General features: G+C 36.1%; 1 protein-coding gene across 2 annotated transcripts; it reads left to right on the top strand.

The window, feature by feature from the left end:
* The first annotated feature begins 3996 nt into the window (after positions 1 to 3996).
* On the top strand, positions 3997 to 15442 carry LOC104214375 (pentatricopeptide repeat-containing protein At5g04810, chloroplastic). 2 transcript variants are annotated; one of them, XM_009764034.2, is made up of 10 exons: positions 3997 to 4947; positions 7360 to 7487; positions 8141 to 8281; positions 9458 to 9544; positions 9780 to 9933; positions 10599 to 10658; positions 11415 to 11843; positions 13389 to 13684; positions 13878 to 14007; positions 14448 to 15442. In XM_009764034.2, the coding sequence occupies exons 1-10, from the start codon at positions 4051 to 4053 to the stop codon at positions 14961 to 14963; spliced, it is 2838 nt and encodes a 945-aa protein (XP_009762336.2). In that variant the 5' UTR covers positions 3997 to 4050; the 3' UTR covers positions 14964 to 15442. The 2 variants fall into 2 exon arrangements, with proteins under 2 accessions (XP_009762336.2, XP_070030849.1); XM_070174748.1 differs by having other exon boundaries at positions 4813 to 4947; positions 7368 to 7487.
* The last annotated feature ends 2231 nt before the right edge of the window (positions 15443 to 17673 follow it).

Here is a 17673-nt window from a genome sequence, read left to right as displayed (position 1 = left end):
TGGCGCCTAACATCACACTTACTAGGTAAGTCAATGTTAGAGATTTATTAGCCAATTCCTTTACGTTTCAATGATTAACAATAAGCAAGCTAAAACAAGTTGAAATGAACGCGGAAGTAAATAAATAACAACCCTGATTATATCCTATTACTACCCATAATTCGGAGTCACAATTCACGAACATTCTAAGATTTTACAATAAGTATTTGTCTGAAAGAAAATACAACTGTTGCGAAATAAAGAAAATAGTAAAGTATGAAGTGTAGAACGGGACGACAGGGCCTGCGGACGCCAACATGACTACCTTGGGTCTCCAAGCAAGTGAATCCTACAGCCAACCTCTCGATTTGACCAAACCTGCTCCAAAATCTGCACAGAAAATGCAGAGTACAGTATCAGTACAACCGACTCATGTACTGGTAAGTGCCGAGCCTAACCTCGATGAAGGAGTGACGAGGCTATAGCGGGGTAACCACAATATAACCTGCATACAGTGTATAATAAAAGCATAAAGAAAGACAGGATAAAATAGAGTAGTAACTCACAAGAAGTGAATACAGTTCTCGAAGCATATCATTAGTGTTCAGCTATTACCAATCCTTAAGTGCAATTTAAGACTACCATTCAGCTAACACAATCAAGGAAAATATAAGCATATAGGTTATTGCGACGTGCAACCCGATCCCACCGTACATCTCATATTTCTTCCTTATTTCCTCTTATTAACATAAACAATAGAATATAGATAAGAGTGTTGCGGCGTGCAACCCGATCCCACCATATCACAATAATCACAATCACAGTTCACCCTTATTTCACCACAATCCACCCTTATTACACCTATTGCTGTGTGCAACCCAATCTCACCGTACATATCATTTCACCCTTATTCCTCCTCAATATATCACTCTTATTTCACCTGTTGCGGCGCGCAACCTGATCCCACTATATCAGTATCAGTTATTCAGCAAGTACAGAAATTTCACAATTCAAATCACATAACCCTTCACTAGGCTTAACTTCAAACCAAAATAGCTAGGAAGCTTATACACTATGAGACTTTACACAAGTAATACTACTCAGCAAGACCAATCCAGAATATATCATGAAGGTACCGATAACTAGCCTAAGCAAACAATAGGAGGCAACGAAGCTACGAAATAACTAATACCTTCAGCAAAGAGAAAACAATATCTTTCAGGTAGCAGGTAAACATGGAAATACAAGTAGAGCCTGTAGTAGTTATGACAGGGAAGAAGATAATATGAGAAGAACAAGAAAGAAATAGGCAAAGATAGATAAATTGATGGCGCATAGGTACTCATCACCTCACCTATACGCCGCTCACATGGATTTCATAATGCAAATAAGTCAAGGGTTCCTAATCCCTCGAGTCAAAGTTAGACACGATACTTACCTCGCTCCACGGGCCACTCAATGCTCAATTACCATTTTTCCTCTAGTATCCACCTCCAAACCACTCGTATCTAGTCACAATTAACTCAATAACATTAATTATTGATAAAGGAATCAACTACAATGCATAAATTTAGATTTCCCAAACTTTTCCCCAAAAAGCCAAAAATCGACCCCGGGCGCGCTTGGTCAAAACTCAAGGTTCGGACCAAAATCCATTTACCCATTCACCCCCGAGCCCGAATATATAATTGGTTTTGGAATTTGACCTCAATTCGAGGTTTAAATTGCCAATTTCTCAAATCCCTAATTTCTACCCAAAACCCCCCAATTCTACCATGAACACTCTAGATTTTTGGCTGAAAATTCATGAAATGTAATGGGTAATTGAAAGAAAGTGGTTTAGAATCACTTACGATTACTTTGGGGAAGAAATTAGCTTGGGAGAATCGCCTCTAGGCCGTCTAGATTTTGAAAATTTGAAAGAATGGCTTAAGTCCCGTAATGGGACCGTTTAATAGCTAAGCGATAGTGTTCATCGTATTCATGAGGACACTGTCGTGTTCGCGAGGACACTGTCACGTTTGCGAAGAGCACAACTTGCCAAACTTACACGATCATGAGTCCTACATCACGTTCGCGAAGGCTACTCCACTTGGCCTTCACATTCGCGAAGGGTAAAGCCCCCATCACTTCGCATTCACGACCAAGCCTTTGCGTTCGCGAAGAGGAAAAGCTCACCCTGACCAACTTACCCTTCGCGTTCGCGAAGAAGGACACACCAGAACAGCTGCTGCAGCAAAAATCCCAGATTTTCTAAGTTCAAAACATCTCGTAGCCTATCCGAAACTCACTCGAGCCCTCGGGGTCTCAAATCAAACATGCACACAAGTCCTAAAACATCATACTAACTTGCTCACGCGATCAAATTGCCAAAATAACACCTAGAACTACGAATTGAACACCAAATCGAATGAAATTTTCAAAAAAGCTTTAAAACTTCTAACTTCACAACCGGATGTTCGAATCACGTCAAACCAATTCCTTTTTTCACCAAATCTCACAAATAAGTTATAAATATTATATTGGACCTGTACCGGGCTCCGGAACTAAAATACGGACCCGATATCAACAAGGCCAAACATCAATCAATTCTTTAAAACCATTAGATTTTCAGACTTTCAATTTTCAATAAAAATTCATATCTCGAGCTAGGGACCTTAGATTCCGATTCCGGGCATACGCCAAGGTCCCATATTTCATTGCAGACCCACAGGGACCATCAAAGCACGGGTCCGGGTCCGTTTACTCAAAACGTTGATCGAAGTCAACTAAAATCAACTTCTAAGGCAAAAATTATTATTTTTATCAACTTTCAACATAAAGACTTTCCGAAAACACGCTCAGACTGCGTAGCACAAATCGAGAAGGGTAAAAATGAGATTTTTTAAGGCTTAAGAGCGCCAAAATCGCGAACTAAAACATAAAATGACCTTTTGGATTATCATAATAAAAATATACGATTAATAGTAACTTCCTAGAAGAGGAGTTACAAAAACTATCCAGTTATTATATATATGGGAATTCGTTTCTTCTTATCTTAGAAGGAGGAATGCTCCGTTCTTCTCCCAAACTATTCTCCATGAATAGAGAAACTGTTCTCTTGTTATCCCAAAGACACACAAGTATAAAGACACTTCGTTCATGATGTTATACTTTATTTTCCAAGAGATTCAAAATGGACTTGGGGCAATTCTTTGGGTGGCGAGTTCAACAACATTCGATGTGATAAAAATGTACACAATTCGTTGTTCTTGCCCTATTCTTTTTACATTGACAGAGAAAGGATAACATACCTAATTTTAAGTTTTGTAACCATGTTCGATGCTAGGTAAAGAGTTACTCCGAATCAAAATAAAATCAGAAGACCACTACTGCTACTCGGTAAAGTTTTACTCCGAATCAAATTATTATCCGGAGAAAATACCAAAGATACGTGGTAAACGACACAAATTGGATACTTTTGTGTCATTATTGATTTTTTTTTACTATACTAATAGAAAATTTTGAAAAAGAGCTCAATGTCAGAATTTTAAAGCACTGTTGACGATCGTCAGAATTTCAGTCACAATTTCTTGAAGAGTAAGTGCATTGCTTAAATTGCACACATAAATATCTTTTCGTCCAGCCCGATTTATGAAAAAAATAACCTTTCTACACTTTTCCTTACTCTAAATGGGAAATTTTTGTAAATGTGTTTAAGAGTACAATATCAAAAATCTAAACGTGTTTAAAGTACAACATCAAATCTTAAAACAATAAAAAGTGCTTTAACTTTTTTAGTCATCTAAACTAAAAGGTGTTTGGATTGACTTAATGTAAGTGCTTTAACTTTTTTAGTTTTTGTGGTATTTGACAATAATAAAAGTGCTTCAAATCCTTGCTTTTAAGCGTGAAAAGACTTTAGATTTTAGCTTAAAAACTACTCACTTTCTAAAAGCCAATTCAAACACCCTCTTCATTTTGAGGTCTTTGGTCGTTAAAACTAGCAAATAAATTACCAAAATTGCCCCTGAACCAACACGAACCATGTAAACATTATGAAAACTCAACACTGTAACAAGTGGAGTTGAGATGATAATGGATAGTAGTACTATCTTCTCCCTCTCCTCCACCGCACACTATTCTCCAACTCCGCCACCCTTCACCACCTCCATTCTCACCGGGAAACACCATCCCTCCACCACTTCCACTTCCATTCTCTCCCTCAAGTCTTCCTCTAACGACTCCTCAGATAAACCCACCACCTCCTACTCCTCCACCAGTCTCCGCCGTCCCACCACCACCACCAACAAATCCCTTAACACCCCTCTTTCTCAGAATCTTAAAAACCCCTTAAAACTTCTACTTAATTCTCCTCCTGCCACTTCACCACCCCCACCGTCCCTCTCTAACAAACTTTGGTTATCCAATAAACTCTCACCACCCCCACCCCCACCCCCAACCCCCCCCCCCCCGCCGCCGTTAGCACCTAATGAGAGTGATTTGGACTATTCAGATGATGAGGAAATGCAAAAAAGTAGTGAATTTAGAGAAAAAGGTAAAATCTTTATAGGGAATTTACCATTATGGGTTAAAAAAAAGGAGCTTGAAGAGTTCTTTAGGCAATTTGGGCCAATAAAGAGTGTGATTTTAATAAAGGGTCATCATGAAACAGAACTGAATAAGGGATTTGGGTTTGTGATATATGGGGGCTCAATCTCAACTGCTGAAAAGGCGGCAATGAAGGCTGTAGAGTTTGATGGGGTTGAATTTCATGGAAGAGTGTTGACTGTTAAATTGGATGATGGGAGGAGAATGAAGGCGAAAACCGAGGAAAGGAAGAGGTGGGTGGAAGGGGAAGATGATGTGGAGTATAGGTCCAAGTGGCATGAGGAGAGGGAAGGGTCAAGGAGGGATTTGAGGAAGGTTCTAGATACAGAGCCAGAGAATTGGCAGGCCGTGGTGCGTGCTTTCGAGAGAATCAAGAAGGTATCATGCTTACTGAGATGCCCTTAATTTACATTTGCTTACAATGATGTTAGCACCTTGAAGTGTAATTCCAGTAAGGTTATAAGAAAACAATGAAGTAAGATAAAGAATTGGAATTCTAATTATGTGGTATAGGATTAGTTCTAAAAACACTTTTAGTGCTAAATATATGTATACTAATGTGTTTTGCAAATGAGGATGTGAGATTAGCAAAGCTATAAAATTTTAGATTTTGCGAGAGTGACGGAGGTTGTGAACATGTTTCATAGGTACAACAACATACCCAGTATTATCCCATGATTGGGTAGGGTAGGGTAGTGTGTACGCAGACCTTACCCCTACCTTTGTGAAGGTAGAGAGGCTGTATGTTTCATAGGTAGTACATGTTTTTAACTTGTTTCATTTTCTTGAGCCTTAGAGAGTTTATTGATTGACTCTTTTCTTGGGCTGGAGACTTGGAATTTCGGCAAACAATCATTTTGAAGCTCGTCATGCTAATGATGCTACCATTATTAGGCTACAAAACAAAGGGGTTTATTTTCCCTTTTGATTGAATTTTGGTGACACCAAAGATGTCCAATTGTCTTTTCATTTTGGTTGTTGTGCTGTGGGAACGATTATTGGATCAGTGTTATCCGAAAATAGCAAAAAAGCTCTAAGGTCCGTCGGGGATTTAAGCGAAAAGTGCAAATAGAGTGTGGGCTTTAATAAAGAAAGGCGCTAAAGGAGAAAAAAAATACAAATATGTGTGTGTAGTCCAAGACCAATAATTATAAGCATGAATAACAAATATACAGACAAACAAATTGAAATTTTTTTTCCATAAAGTGAAATATCAAATCGTTTAGTTTTGCCTCCAATGGATTACACTCATTATCAAGGAAAAGTATGCCTTAGAGCCTTGATGACGACATTGAAGCGCCCGTGTAGCGAGGCGAAGCGCTCAACATGTTTTGTGCCTCGCTTCAGGGCTTAAGCGCGCCTTTGACAACATTGTTTATCAGTATCTTGTATGGAGCTGTTTGCCAAATATTTTTGGTGAACGGAAGGATGCGGTAATGTGTAGTGGTGTTCAGAACAATGCAAAAAATAAACATCCAAGGATATGGCCTAGTGGTCAATGAAGTTGTGCAAACTTTAGGTATAAGGGTTCAATCTCCAACATAGACATGGTGATATAAAGTTTCTAGGCGATCCACCACCTCCTAAGCACTGCTACGTTTGGTTCTAAAGCAAGCCCAAGAGTACTGGAAACATAATTACATAAGAGTTCTCAAACGCTTGATGCGATGATAATTTTTTGTTTGTTTAATTATGTATGTTAGTTTTCAGTTGCCTCTTGAAAGATTTTCTCAGTTTTTTTTCTTATGCAAGATATACTGCTCCATTGAAACTTACTAATTACTGCTATGTCCTGCATTTTGTGTCCCATTTTCCTCTCCTGGGTTACCAAAAGTGGTGTGTCTTTTCTTAGATGAATTCTTCTTTCATGCTTTTGTGTTCTTTTACAAGATTATTGGCTTTTGAATCTCTTTGCATGAGGTTACGATTTTAGAACAGTATCTGTAGCATTATGTCATGACCTACTCTTTTATTAAACTCTGTGAAAATGAAAGGGAACAAACAATTTGTGACTGATGGAGAGCTCACCAATTATACGTTCATTGAGATTTATACAGATTGCTTCTGTCAACCTATATGCTTTACCACATCTTCTTTGTCACCTAACATGCCTTTAAGGTTTGACAGCTCAAGAGATACCTCACTTTTTTATGGTATTGTTTGTAGGTAATAATTGGTTGAGTAAGTTTGATAAGAAAGGCTGCTTTATATGCATATTTATGAGAAAGTTGATGCCGGAACTATCATTCTTGATGGGTTCCATCTGTCTTAAGACTTAAGATTCTGGTAGTACAATTGAGCCACTACGACAAATTTTCGATTAATTTTTGTGTCAATGTTGTAGCTTGCCCATCAAAATGATACTCCATGCGAGCCATTTTATTCTTGAAACTGTTGAATGTTGTGTAGAGTAATATTATAAGTAGAATGGTGTCCAACATTTTGGACTCCCATAATAGAAAGTGTATTGTATAAAATAGGATACGGGGATTAATATTTTTGAAATTATGTTTTTCTCCATCAATGCAAGTTTGTTTTATTCATTTGATCTTTTTATTGCTTATCTACTATATTCAATGTGGCTATCTACTGACAAAAAAGTCACCTTTATTCTTGCTATATGCTATAATTGTTTGAGTCTCATAAGCTTCTCCTCTATGAAAGTACTGGATTATACTTGCATTGACAGATACTTAGCTTATTTATACTTGAAATGGATGAAGTACAGTTATGCTTCTGCAGAGCTTTCAACCATATTTTTTCAGAGAAAGTGATACCTTCTTTTTGTAGCCATCCAGGAAAGAGTTTGGTTTAATGGTGAACTATTATGGAAGGCGTGGTGACATGCATCGTGCACGTGAAACCTTTGAAAAGATGCGTGCTCGAGGTATAGAGCCAACGGTTCATGTATATACCAAGTAAGTTCCCGTGCTAAACTGTTGCTCAGTTTTAATTAGTTTAATTGGGCAAGATGTTAACAGGAAATCACCTCCTCGACAACACGTATGAGCGGATATATTGAAAGTCAACATAATTTCAGTTTTGACATTTATTTTCCTGAAGCAAAGGCAGCACTTATCTTGCTCTTCCTCTTCTTGTCTATTGCCACGGAGTGGGCGAGTGGTCATGATATGGAATCCTGGTGGAACTACAGTCTATTAATAACTGTCCAGCCTTTCTTATATTTTCAGCTATTTTAGTGAATTTGGTTTTAGGTATATCTTTCCTAATGTTGAACAATTTTATTTGGAATATTACCTAGAATAGAAAATCTTACCTTAAAGTAAGAGTCCTGCCTAGGGTAGGAGTTTAGTTGTAGTTATAAGTAACAATTATCCTCATTATTATTGAACAGTACTTTTTGAGATTTTCTCTTTCTCAAGGTTTAAAGATTTGAACATTAGTTCTCCAATTCCTTTATCAATTTCATAACTTCCTCTCTGTCGTTAATCTTCTTTCTCTTCTTATTTCAAAAAATGAAATTTTCCTTCAACGTAGTAGGTTATATTTATTAACTGCTCAACATTAGTTCTTCACTTCCTTTAATTTTACTGTTTCATCTGTATTGCAGCCTCATCCATGCTTATGCGGTAGCTAGAGACATGGAAGAAGCACTATCTTGTGTAAGGAGAATGAAAGATGAAGGAATTGAAATGAGTTTGGTGACTTACAGCATCCTTGTTGATGGATTCGCGAAACTGGGCAACATAGAGTGAGCAATCCACTCACCTCAAGTATTGTTGTTCGCTTAGCATTAGTCTGATAATCTCCTCTTTCAAGGCTTTTGGATATGTTATAGTTTGAATTCGTGTTTCCTTTGAATTAATATGATGTTATGTGTTCATCTTGGTTTAGTAGTTGACCTTGAAAATTTTAAACTAAAAACTGAAGATTGTAAGTTAAAACTCAATCTTACGTCAATGAACAGTTTTATTGACTAAACATTAAGTATGAAATTATTAACTGTGCATAAACGCATTACCTCTTGAGCCGAGGGTCTACCGGAAACAGCCTCTCTACCCCTTGGAGTAGGGGTAAGGTCTGCGTACACACTACCCTCCCCAGACTTCACTTGTGGGATTTGACTTGGTTGTTGTTGTTGTTGCGTAAACGCATTACCTAGTATTTTGCTGGAGTATAGGAATGTAGGACGTACCTCTAGGTTTATACCTGACCTGAAACTTTGCAGTATATTACATCAAATTACTGCCAAGTACAATATATTGATTCCAACTAAATTTTTTTAGACGTGTTGAATTTTCAAGTATGAAGTTGTAGTTAATATAGTAATACATAAAGTGCCACCTTTTTAAAATTTTCAGTGCTAAATAGTTTTCACTAAAATATTGAATAGCATTTCAAATAGCACCTTGATGTGTAAAATGATATGAATTTGAAGTGTTAAAATGATTTTGAATTACACTTATCATACATATCTATTTTCAAATAACTCAATAACCAATTTCAAGTGCTACATTGGCTAAGCCACACAAGCCCTTAGGTTTTGCCTTTGCTCAATGCCTTACACTGTGGAAAATATAAGAACCCTGTCTCAAACTGTAAGAATGTTTGCTACTTTATTGTGTTGGTAGCTCATGAAATATTTGAAACTGATAGTACAAAATGATATTGTGTAACAATATGATCTTGATTATATTCTGGAATATCATGTCTGAGACTCTGATTTGTGGTCCATATATGGGTACCTAAAAAATGTCTTCGATGCATAAAATGATAAAAGTAACTTTGGTTTTATATATCTGTCTTCGCTCAAAGCTAGTTTTGTTTTATCAATTTCTTGGAGAAAATAGTTCTCTCAACTTTTATTTCTGTACTTGGTTAAAATCCTTTTTCCTAATCTGTCATTTCTCTGTCATGTTTGTGGAAGAGCTGCAGAGCGATGGTTTAAGGAGGCTAAAGAGAGGCATCCAACTTTAAATGCCATTATATATGGAAGCATCATCTATGCTAATTGGTATATTTTCTTTGAATTTTGGCCTTCAGCTTTTCAATTTTAAGTTGGAGTTCATTATGGTCTTATTTTGTGCGTGCAATTTCAGACTTGCTAACCATTTTGCTAATTCTCACTGTTAGCTGAAATTTTACTTCCTGAACCACTAATTTCTTTAGCAGCCATTATTTTTCATGCACGTTTCTTTGATATCATTATGAGTTAATATTATCTGTTTGGTTTTTGAATGAACTGACAGCCAAACAAGCAATATGGACCGAGCTGAAGAGCTGGTTAGGGAGATGGAAGAAGAGGGTATTGATGCTCCAATTGATATATATCATATCATGATGGATGGTTATACTTCGGCAGGGAATGAGGATAAATGTCTCGTTGTATTTGATAGACTTAAAGTAAGTTTTAGAGCCTGTTTGGATTGGCTTATTTTAAGTGCTTTTAAGCCATTTTGTAATGTTTGGATAAAGTAAAAAAGTGCTTTTAAGCACTTGTTTTTATGCTAAAAATAAGTCAAAAGCCAAAAGCTAGAATTTCTAACTTATTGCTTTTAGCTTAAAAGTCACTTAAAACAAGCCCATCCAAATGGGCTCTTACTAGTGTAACTGCGCAGATGAATGGAACATATGACTTGGTCAAATTTTGTTCCGTTGACTACATAGAATTTAGTGAGAAATTGTCAACGTACAAACAGACTACATGATGTCACTGTTTAAGATGGTTTCTCCCCATATATTATACGACACATCAGCTATTGTAGTTTCTTTATTAAGAAAGGGAAGGGAGAACTGGTTGGAACCTTTCAGTAAGCGAAGGAAACTCTTCATACTGAAGGAGAAAATAGAAGTTTTTTGTTTCTTTTTCTTTTTTCTTAATGAAGTGCCTTTCCGACAATGCTTTAAAAAAGGAAAAAAAGTGGAAAAGCCTTTATGGGCAGTGTTTTGAATATGGAATTAAGACTTTTGATTAGAAACCTTGTAATGGTCATGGACAGCTTTTTCTGTTTTTTTTTTTTTTTTTTTTGCTGACTTATCTAATATGGTACTGTAACTTCTTTTTGCAGGAGTGTGGATTTGCTCCTTCAGTTGTCAGTTACGGATGTTTAATGAATCTCTATATCAAGGTGGCTTATTGTCATCATTGTTAGTATATTTGTAACTTTCCTTGTTAGCATCTGATTTTTGCGTATCTTTTGTATGTCATTCTTGGTTCAACACATGTAACAGAGTTCATGTAAATATTGGCAATGGGAAAAAAGGATAATTTAGTTAAGCTTTGACTTCGACCTCCCACTTAATACGTCAGAATCTGCCGCCTTCAACAAAATGGCCTACTTAGCTTGTGGAATTTCTTAACCAATAAATTCTAGCAGCCATCTGGTTCCCTTAAGGTGCTGCAGACTAGAGTCTCGTGTATCAAGTCAGAGTTCAGTTACTAAAATGGATTGCTTGGTCATATAAGCTGTATTAGCACCTTCTCCTTTACATTGCAAATCCAAAAGTATCACACTTCGTTTGCACGACTTATATAATAGGTGTTCATATGATAATTCTCAATTTTGAATTGCTTCCTCTCTGACTTTTATGGCTTTTACAACCTTACTGGGTTTTTAACTCCTCAAGTAAAGAAGGGCAACGTCTAGCGAAGTGTTATTGGGTATCAATCCAGCACCCAAAATTGGTATCTTAAATCATTTGTTGTTCCATCTTTATCAGAAAAATGGTTTATTATTTCCATGAACTAAACCTATGGTAGTCTTGCAAGATGAAAACTTTAGCACATTTTTAGTTACTAATTACAGTATCTTGACATTGCTGATGAGTTGTTACCAATTTCATCACTCATTTGAAATTTTTAAATTGATTTTAAACCCTTGCAGATGGGCAAAGTCTCCAAAGCTTTTGAGGTCAGTGAAAGGATGAAGCTAGCTGGCATAAAGCATAACATGAAGACATATTCCATGTTGATCAACGGCTTCATTTATTTGAAAGATTGGGCAAATGCTTTTGCAATTTTTGAGGATGTAATAAGAGATGGTTTGAAGCCAGATGTGGTGCTTTATAATAACATTATCAGAGCATTTTGTGGCATGGGTAACATGGACCGTGCTTTACGTATTGTTGAGCAAATGAAAAAGGAGAGGCATAGACCTACCTCGCGGACTTTTATACCGATTATACATGCCTTTGCTAAAGCTGGAGCAATAAGAAAGGCACTTGACGTTTTTGATATGATGAGAAGGAGTGGATGCATCCCAACTGTTCAAACTTATAATGCATTAATTCTTGGCCTTGTTGAGAAGTGTCAGGTAAATCTAAGTTCCATTGCATGTAGATAAACTTAAAAAGGCGGCGCTTGTTTGTGTGTGACCTGTTACCTGTCCATTCTCTATAAAGGGCAATGGACATGGCATGTGTACTGAAGTTTTCAGTAACTACCTAAAAGATCAATTATGAACCACCAAATGCAAGATAAGTGTCGAAGTGTTGAATTTACATGAAAATACATTAACTTTCTGCTGTTACCCATTCTGGTTGGATTGACCAAGAAGTATACTTAGAAGGAGTAGAACCAATCAAATGGAAATAAGTTGCTTTATCGTTCTGTTATGCATAGTAAACTAGCAGAGTTAGACTAAGATCTAAATGACCAATTCTAGCAAATGAATTTACATGCCAAATTGCTGATTCTACATGTCACTCTCAATGTAAACTTGCTGCATCTACATATTAGAAAATCTTTCCACATATTCAAACAGAAAAAACTGATCTATAGCTGGAGTAGACGTGGCAGACTGTGGACATTATTAGCATGAAATATGGATGTTAAGGGTCTGCAACGTTTGTGTTAGGTAATCTTGTAGAACCGAAGTTGAATTTGGCTAACCAAATATACAGATGTTGGTGTCCTATTAAAACAACGCGCTTGTGAATTGCTGGATGGCGTATAATGTTAAATGTAATTTTAGAAGGATTAATAGGATCACCCTTTATTTCACACACATCCTCTTTGTTCCTCTTTCTTTCCGTGTTTGAAAATTTTCAGGCCTATTGAACTTCTTTCCATAGAACCAGGGGCGGGATGTACCTTAGGCGGAGTGGTGTCACATGACACCGCTTGGTCGGAAAATTATACTATATATGTATATTTAATTAAAAGGAAGAAACAAATATGAGAATAAATAAAATATAGTGACACCACTTGCCACAAACAATTGTGTAGCTCTTTCGGTCAGGCGCCTCAGTCTTCCAGTATAGGTCGTGGGTTCGAAGCTTCATTTATTATTTCAAAATTTTTGTGCCTCATTTACAAAAAAAAAAAGATTACATTGTGTTGAACAGGGGTCGAACCGTTGACCTCTTAGAAGCTAACAAAACTTTTAGCCATTCGATCAGGAGTCACTTTTGTGAACTCTAGTGACAATTTTTTTACAGTAATTGAAAAGGATGCTAGCTGCTGCTTCCATGATTAGTAGTTGTGCTATTCTTTTTCTTTTTCCTTTCATCTTCTTGCTTGCCAATGAAATTGATTAAGAACGATTTGTCAAATCAAATAAACGATGAACTTTTAGTGATTATTAGGTACTTTATATAGAAAAATAGTATTTATTATTATTTCTAATGAGGTTACTTTTGAATACCTTTCAAAAACCGAAACTCATCGAAAAGATTTGTAGTAATATGATTGAGTTGTGTTTTAATATAAGATTCGAGTTGTGTTTTTATATGATGGTATTAGTAGTATTTTGTTTATTTGTTCACTTTTAAAGTGTAACACCACTTACAAAATTTTTTGCATACGCCACTGTGTAGAACCCTTTTGATTTGTTTGCTTTATATTTAACTTGATGCAGATGGACAAAGCTGTGGAAGTTGTAGATGAGATGTTGCTTGCAGGAATTAGGCCAAATGAGCGTACATATACAACCATTATGGATGGTTATGCATCTCTTGGTGATACAGGAAAAGCTTTTGAATATTTTTCAAGAATTAAAGATGAGGGTCTGGAGCTTGACGTATATACATATGAGGCATTGCTCAAGGCATGTTGTAAATCAGGCAGGATGCAAAGTGCTTTGGCAGTGACAAAAGAAATGAATGCCAAAAACATTCCCAGGAATACCTTTGTGTACAACATATTAATTGACGGGTATGGCTCTTCATATTGGGTCGGTGGTTGCCAACTATTTTTTTTTTTTTGGGGGGGGGGGGGGGAATAAATGCTGATTAGCACATTGCCTTTAGCGGATATACCCTCTTCTATTTGATGGTATTTTACCTCTCTATGGGTGTACTTTGGACTGTATCCCGTCATATTTGCTATATTTTCCTACTCTGTGCAGATGGGCTCGAAGAGGTGATGTTTGGGAGGCTGCTGATTTGATGCAACAAATGAGGCAAGAAGGAGTTCAACCTGACATCCATACCTATACTTCTTTCGTAAATGCTTGTTGTAAAGCTGGAGACATGCAGGTATCTGTGTGATGATATATACAACTTTGGCTGCATTTATATTGCTAATTCAGCTTTGCTAAAATGCCTGAAAATGGATATGTTGATCTCATATGTTGCTTTGTGTACTGTTCTACACAATTGAGGTTGTTCGCGTTTAGAATTTAAAGACAACTAACTTCCACTTATGTCTACTATGTGCATTATGCTTCTCTGGAACATATTGAGTACTATCTGAAATATGTATGAGTCATGTAGCATTATGTTACCAACTCCGTGGTCCTAATAATGCTTACCGTGCTCCATATATTTGCATCAGACACTACTTGGAATTTGATTTTAGTTTCTTTGAGTCATATCATATGCTCTGCCTAATGGTAGCTTTTCATAGCCCCAAAAAATGTTTATTTTTATTTCCTCAAATAGTCAAAAGACTGCAATCAATATTTGTTTTGTTTCAGAAAGCAACGAACACAATTCAAGAGATGAAAAGGGTTGGGGTTAAACCCAATGTTAAAACCTATACCACTCTCATACACGGTTGGGCACGGGCTTCGCTTCCAGAAAAGGCTTTAAAATGCTTTGAAGAGATGAAGAAATCTGGTTTGAAGCCAGACAAAGCCGTATATCATTGTTTAATGACATCACTGTTGTCAAGAGCCACAGTTGCTGAAGATTACATAATAACGGGGATCCACCGTGTATGTGAAGAGATGGTGGAATCTGGATTGACTGTTGATATGGGAACTGCAGTTCATTGGTCCAGATGCTTGCGGAAGATTGAGAGAACCGGAGGTGATATAACAGAAGCCCTTCAGAAGACCTTCCCTCCTGATTGGAATTCCCACAGAAATCTTAATGCAGCGTCATATGATACCAGGAATAACGAAGGGTTAAACGATAGTGATCACGACGATGGTCCTTTGTATGAGGTTGACAGTGACAGTGACGATGATACAAATACCCCTGCAATGTAATTAGAAGGTAACTTGGTGAAATTCAATCCGTTTATATGTATTAGGTTGAGCTATTTGTTGTAGAAGATCCAGAAAAGAGGTCTTAGATGTAAATGGAATTTTTGACACTAGTTGGGCCCAGTGTTATAAAAGCCATCACCTCGTCGTTTAAGTTGATGAATGCATGTGAAGCAGAGGGGTTATTGCTTCATAGGTGAAGCCGTGCACTTCAGAAAAGTGTGTGCCAAATGAAAAACTGTCTTCTTTGAATCTCAACTTAGAGTTGGATTAATATCGGCATTGTTGTGTATTAGATGATGAAATTAGTTATTTTAGTTGCAATTTGATTATCACAATACTAAATTCATATATGTATGATTCTTTTAACTTTTTATTTTTTGAAAGCATTCTTGGGTCTTAATGATGCCTTGATCAAGATCGAAAAATTTGTTCTATTCTTGTTTTGGCACAAGTAATTGTAAGTGCACTCTTTTCAGATTTCTTGGAGACAATGTAGCCAGCAGAATTTATTTGTGTTCGACCTGAAATGTTTTTTTTTTTGCCCGCCTTCGCTAGGATTTGTACTCCAGTCTCTCACGATTTTCACTCAGCTCATTGACCGCTAAGTCACACTATTGGGTGCGATATGCTTAATTATTCAACTCTTCCTTTTAACTACAGTGCACATGCAGTTTCTGTGTAGATTCCAGCTTCTGAGCTTTGCCGGATAAATTGTCTATAGCTTTCAAACTATGTACCATAGATGACTGTAGTAGATTCTAACTTCCAACATTACAAACTGAAAATGTTATTTGCAGAAACAGTAATAGGAAACATCAAATTATGGTACTAGAAACTAGCTTTGTATGAAGCATGTTTGTACTTTTCACCTTCTTCTATACTTGAAGCATATTTGTATTTCTTGAACATAGATGCACCACTATAAAAGCGAGAAAAAAGTATCAAGTGAGAATTGTTCCTTGTTCTAGATATATAATTCGGCATTTAACCAGATGCACTATTTAACCTTTTTGGATCATAGAGACCAATAGATAATATTAGACTAATTTTTTAAAATATATACATAAAATACCTAGTTTGGCAGAAAAACTATAAGGTGCACCGTAAGAAAGGCCTAAATCCGAACCAAAAGACTAAATGCCTTTTATTTCTTGCTGTACTAAATTGTCTACCAGGTAGTACAGACACCTTCTTGTTTTCTGGTTTCACATTGGAATACTAGAATTTTGAATATTCCTCTTGGATTTTACTATGTTCGATGCAGGAATAATTTCCTTTGTCTAAACTAAGAAAACGTGTAGTATATTCCGGTTGATAGTGCAAACTTTACTATAAACAGGTAAAGCTAAGAGATGAAACAGGAAGGGGATACAAATCTTACTGAAACAAGAACACGTTTATACAAATGAAATGAGACCCGAAAATAGAAATATGAACTATGAGGTCTCAAGTTCAAATTTCAGCAATATTAGGTGATTTTTTCTCATATGTAATAAAATATTTTGTGGAATTAGTCGAGGTCCATCTGACATTATGATTATAAAAAAGAAGATAAATATCTTTCACAAGATTGTATTTTCTGTTGAAATGGGATGGTATTCAAACTCCCGAAATGTATCTAAAGAGCGGTACAAAAGTGAGATTACTCCTAATACAATTAAATGAATACTTGGAAATTAGAATTATATTTAGGCATGTAGGTAAGTTAGAATACTCGTATTTCTACTAAATGAATACTGAAAATCGTATTTAGATATTAGAAGTAAAAAGGACATCATTTTTTTCTCTCCATAGATCATTAATCAGTGCTACGAGTTTTAAGGTGTTTTATTCCAACAGTTGAAGAGAAAATACTTATTATGAAAACTTTAGTTTCTTAGATCTCTATTTATCACTGTGCAAAATATAAATTAACTAATCATGATTAAGTAATAGAAATTTATGTAAAAAGAATATTTCACGTCCTAATGTTTCTCCTAGAGTCATATAAGTGAATGCGCATGTTGTGAGCACGGGATTTTTGCCCTATACGAATTACTCCCACAAATTCAAGAAAATAAACTTTTCCCATTATTTGCAATTTCGTAAATTTTTGTGGCATTTTTCGTTAATTGTTTGCATTTGTCTGCGCATGATTCATTTTGTTTAATTAATGAAAAATACAAAAATATGTTGCATTTGCATTTAGGATTTAATTTTATATTTTAGGATTAATTAACAAATTAGTTATTTTATAAAAATGGAAAAATCACAAAAATAGTTTACTTTTGCACTTTTTAATTTTAATTTTTGAAATTTTGGTAGTTTTCCCTTTAAATTTATTTTTTTATTACTTGTGGTAATTTTTAGTTAGAGTTAGTTAATTCAATGTGGTAGGATAATTTGATTTAGGAATTAATTTAGGTTTTTATTCTTTTAGATCTAATTTAAAAGAATTTTGAAATGAAAAAGAAAGAAAGAAGTAAAGAAGTCAGCTGTTGGGCCAATTCCATTCAATCCCTTCAGGCCCAATTGATTTAAACACGAGTACCCATTTAAACCAGCCCAAATCCGCCCTCTACCCGGTCCAACCCCATTTCCCTAAGCCCCAATCCTAGCCGTTGATCTATTTCAATCGGACGGCTCCGAACTGGGTCACTTTTAGTATAAAAGTGTCCTAACCTTTGCACCCCCCGTCTCATCTCTCTCAACTCCCCTCTTCAGAGACCAC

The sequence above is a fragment of the Nicotiana sylvestris genome, chromosome 5 (genome assembly GCF_000393655.2).
Source record: "Nicotiana sylvestris chromosome 5, ASM39365v2, whole genome shotgun sequence".
Lineage (NCBI taxonomy): Eukaryota > Viridiplantae > Streptophyta > Magnoliopsida > Solanales > Solanaceae > Nicotiana > Nicotiana sylvestris.
The sequence above is the reverse complement of the archived record's forward strand: the minus strand, read 5'-3'. Positions and strand labels throughout refer to the sequence as shown.